Genomic DNA, 3,753 nt, shown 5'->3' on the forward strand with positions numbered 1-3,753 from the left:
ATCAGGAAAAATCTTGGATAAATCAAGAGAAGATGCTGCCATGGTCTGGCTGTCCAGTGATCTCCCATGGGCTCCTGTATTGAAGGCTTATCTGCCACTTGGGTCATGGAGGTTGTAATGACTTTGACTGTGGATGAATTCATAGCTGAGTGGATCTGGAGGCCCAGCTGGAAGAGGGAAGTCACTGGAGCCACCATCTCGTCTCCACACTCTTCCCCTTCCTTCTCTTCCTACTTTCCAGCCTGTATGAAGTGAGGCTCTTTCACATTTCCCTACCATAATGCTCTGCCTCACTCCTCCAGGGGACAGCAGAACCAGCAGACTACAGGCTGAAAGCCAGCCCAGAGACTAGGAGGCAAATAAATCCTCCCTTGAATGCTTTCAATGCTTTCTCTCTAACACTTTGTCACAGGAACAGAGAGCTGAGTCACGAGAATGACAAGGGAGGAATGATATTTTAGACAGAGAACCTAAAAGTACAACTGTAATACCAGAGAACCAACATGATTGGAAAACACTGACATACTATTGCAAAGCAGAAGTACCAGTTGCTGTTGTAAGCAGGGGGTGGACAGTAGGGGGTAAAGGGTGGGGGATGGGTGGCACAATGGGGAGTGAAGGGTGTGTGAGGGAGGTTGACATTTGAGAACTACTCACTGCTCTTTCAGAACCGCCTAGAGCTGGTGAGACTTTCTAGATGAAGATGGGCTCTAGAACCTTCATGTCCTCTATGCTGTCGACATACCCATCAGCATTGCAGTGGAACTGAACATAGCTGTAACTCCTTTTCTCTGTATATCTACTTTTTAAGTTCTCCCACTGGCACCTGAGGACCTTAATGGGGGTCTGCGCCCAAACATATAAATTTTTGTAGCGATCTTTCCAGTTGCTACTAATGCATATATGCTCAACTTTGTACCATGTCATATAAACAAACGGGTGTGAGAGCCTCGGTCTCAGAGCCTTTTCTGTCATGAGGACCTCACAGCTGTAGGCACTGAACTCTTCGTTTGAACTTAGGTGATGCTGTTCCATGAACTGCCTCCTGGAGGTGCTTTGTGCAGGTAGGCTATACTGCAGACACAGCAGGAGCAGGAGCGTGTCCCAGGCTTTTAGAGAGGACATCATAGCAGGCACCAGGGCCACCTAATTCGGCACAAGAAAAAAGAAAAGAGAAGTAGGTGGTAAGATACTGCCCTGTAAGCGACACTACACTTTACATTTCTATTCCTCGTAATTTTGTTTCCCAGAGAAGATAACCCTGATTAGAGACTAAAGGTAATTGCTAATTAAAGCTATGTTGCAGACTGAGTGCTGCCAAGGATAAAATTGCACTAAGAAGATGGGATTCATTTTGAAATCTCCACATCTCTTCTATATGCCCTTTCTTTTACCCCTGTATCCCGTTCTCCTTGGAGCCTGAGGGGAGAAAGGGAACGGAGGCAGAGAATAGGGTTGGGTGGCTGTGAGTAGGGACAGAAGGGCTTCAGGGACCACTGCGGGGAGACAGTCTATTTATTGTTTCAGGGATACAGTGTATAAGGACCTTTTTAGGGGTACAGGTGGAAAGGGCTAATTGGTCATAGCATCAAGCAAGCAGGAAGGGCTGATTGGTTATACAGCATATAATTATCATGTGGAGGGGAAGCCAGAGTGGGGTTTGTCTGCTGAGTTATGCAGTCTTGCAAAGAGCACTGTACAAGGTCACTTTTCAGACAAGGGACACTCTCCAGACAAAGGCAGAGACAGGGAAGCCTGGCTGAGAAAGGGAATCCCCCATTGTGCAAGAAAGCCATCCGGTCATTCTACTTTAGTAGCAAGGTTCCCCAACAGTCTTCTATGCAATGGAAGGAGCCCACTGCTCTCTCACAGGCTCTAGCTAACTCCTCAATGCTCAAAAGATCAAGTGTCCAACAGGCTTCTCTTCAAAGTGGAAAGGCTAAGGACCATTGAGAGAAATATACTGCTTGAGAGATATCGCCAGCAAGGACAACTCTGGGTTCATGATGTTGTAAGTTATGGCTTAGGCCGCACTTCACACAGATTGCACCATTGGGATGCTCCAGTCTTGCCCTCCTCATAACATTTCTCCCCAATCTAGGGGAAATTACAGCACCATTTCTAAACTCTCACGTCTTTTCTTAGGGACCATATTATTTAAAAGCATGGTGGTTTGTTAGAGCTGCTTGTTGAGAAGAAACAGAAGGTCTGAAATATTGTTTCAACTAACTAAATACCAAGACTAAATAAAACTAGCTTTGTGGGAGTGTCAGACTTCTGGTTAAACAGCGTCTCCCCTCATTTACACTGAGTCTGCCTGGCCCTGTTGAATCTTTTACCTTATATGAGCCCTGACTGAATATGGGCCTGATAGACCTTCGAGAGCCAACGAATTTGGACAATTTTCATCCTTAATTCTAAAATTCAGTCAATCTCTTTCCAACGATTTCCGACCTTTCAATCAGGTTTCCTACACACCAATCTTAACTTACCCAATCAGTGCCCACGTCACAGATTGCGGTGGGTACAGAGGTATGGAGATCTGAAAAGCAGAGTCTGCGTCCTTTCGGAGCTCCCAAGGAGTCCACAGCAGTGGAAAAAAGAATGACAATGTAGGGTGCAGAGCTTTGGGCTTGTAGGGGTGGTGGCGGGGAGGGCGGGGTCAGGAACATTTTCCTACGTGAACCTGTTCTGTATCTCCTCATGTGGAACACTCTGGTTCACCCTGAGAGTAGCCTCAGGCAAGGTCTGCAAACATCAAAGAAGGAGGACCAGGCACAAAGGAATTTCAAAGTGTTGGGGAGAGGTGGCTCCAGAGAGGGATGGTTGGGAGTTTTCAAGAGACAGCCAGAAATCTGTCCCTAAAACTTGTCTACTGACAAGCTCTCTGGGGGAAAGTCCATGAACGGCTAGGTCCTATTCTGTAGGGAGTTCAGCAAGGATGTCACCAAGAAGTGAGAGTACGTGTTCAAAAGTGCAATTTGTAGATAAATCGAGACAGTGGGTGTGCTTTATGTCAATAAAGCAAAGACCGCTAGTAGTCCAGCTGTGCTGGTGGAGTTCCTCTCCAGTTTGCCTTGGCATGAGAATGTCTGCATGCCTCCATTTATATTAGAGCTTGTTTTTGAAAGTCCGATGAGGCAATCTTATCAGGCAGGAAACAGAAGCAGGAGAGTCAGTAGTTTCAAGTCAGCCTGGGCAACCCCATCGTAAGAAAACCAAACATAACAAAAAGAATCCTCCAACTCATACCTGTGGATGCCAGCTCTTGCTGACCATCCCATGACTAATCACGAATCCTGTGCTGATTGGCAGCCTGGGTGTTGGCTCCAGCTGCATTCCATGCAGCCTCCTGGTCTCTAGCTTCTGAGTGACAGGGAGAGGCCTTTGTAAGCACCTGAGTTTCAATAACTTAGAGATAAGTCTGAGGAAACAAAATAGCATCTGTAATGCACAGATGTCCAGAACCCTTTCTAACAAGTTTGCACACGCTACTGAATGAAAGATAAAAGTTTTAAAGTTGCCCCCCTAGACACAAAGTTTAGAGCAGAAAAAAAAAACAACAAAAAAAACAAAACAGGTTAGGCCCCAGAATTGTATGTTCCAAGAAGCCTCTCCTAGGGCTATAGAATGGATAATTACATTGGCCAGCTCAACAGCTTTCTCCCAGAAACTAGCTGACCATAAATCTTAGAGAACAATCTTGAGAAGCAGGAAACAACTTCTCCTAGGAACTAGCGGACCATGAAGTTA

At 46.0% G+C, this 3,753-nt stretch overlaps 1 protein-coding gene across 1 annotated transcript; it reads right to left on the minus strand.

Moving 5' to 3' along the window:
* Nucleotides 1–566: 566 nt before the first annotated feature.
* LOC116913985 (epididymal secretory protein E3-beta-like) lies at nucleotides 567–1,140 on the minus strand. The gene has a single exon (XM_032918262.1). The coding sequence runs from the start codon at nucleotides 1,126–1,128 to the stop codon at nucleotides 694–696; it is 435 nt and encodes a 144-aa protein (XP_032774153.1). The 5' UTR covers nucleotides 1,129–1,140; the 3' UTR covers nucleotides 567–693.
* Nucleotides 1,141–3,753: the final 2,613 nt, after the last annotated feature.

Source organism: Rattus rattus, chromosome 12, assembly GCF_011064425.1.
Source record: "Rattus rattus isolate New Zealand chromosome 12, Rrattus_CSIRO_v1, whole genome shotgun sequence".
In the NCBI taxonomy this organism is placed as follows: Eukaryota; Metazoa; Chordata; class Mammalia; order Rodentia; family Muridae; genus Rattus; species Rattus rattus.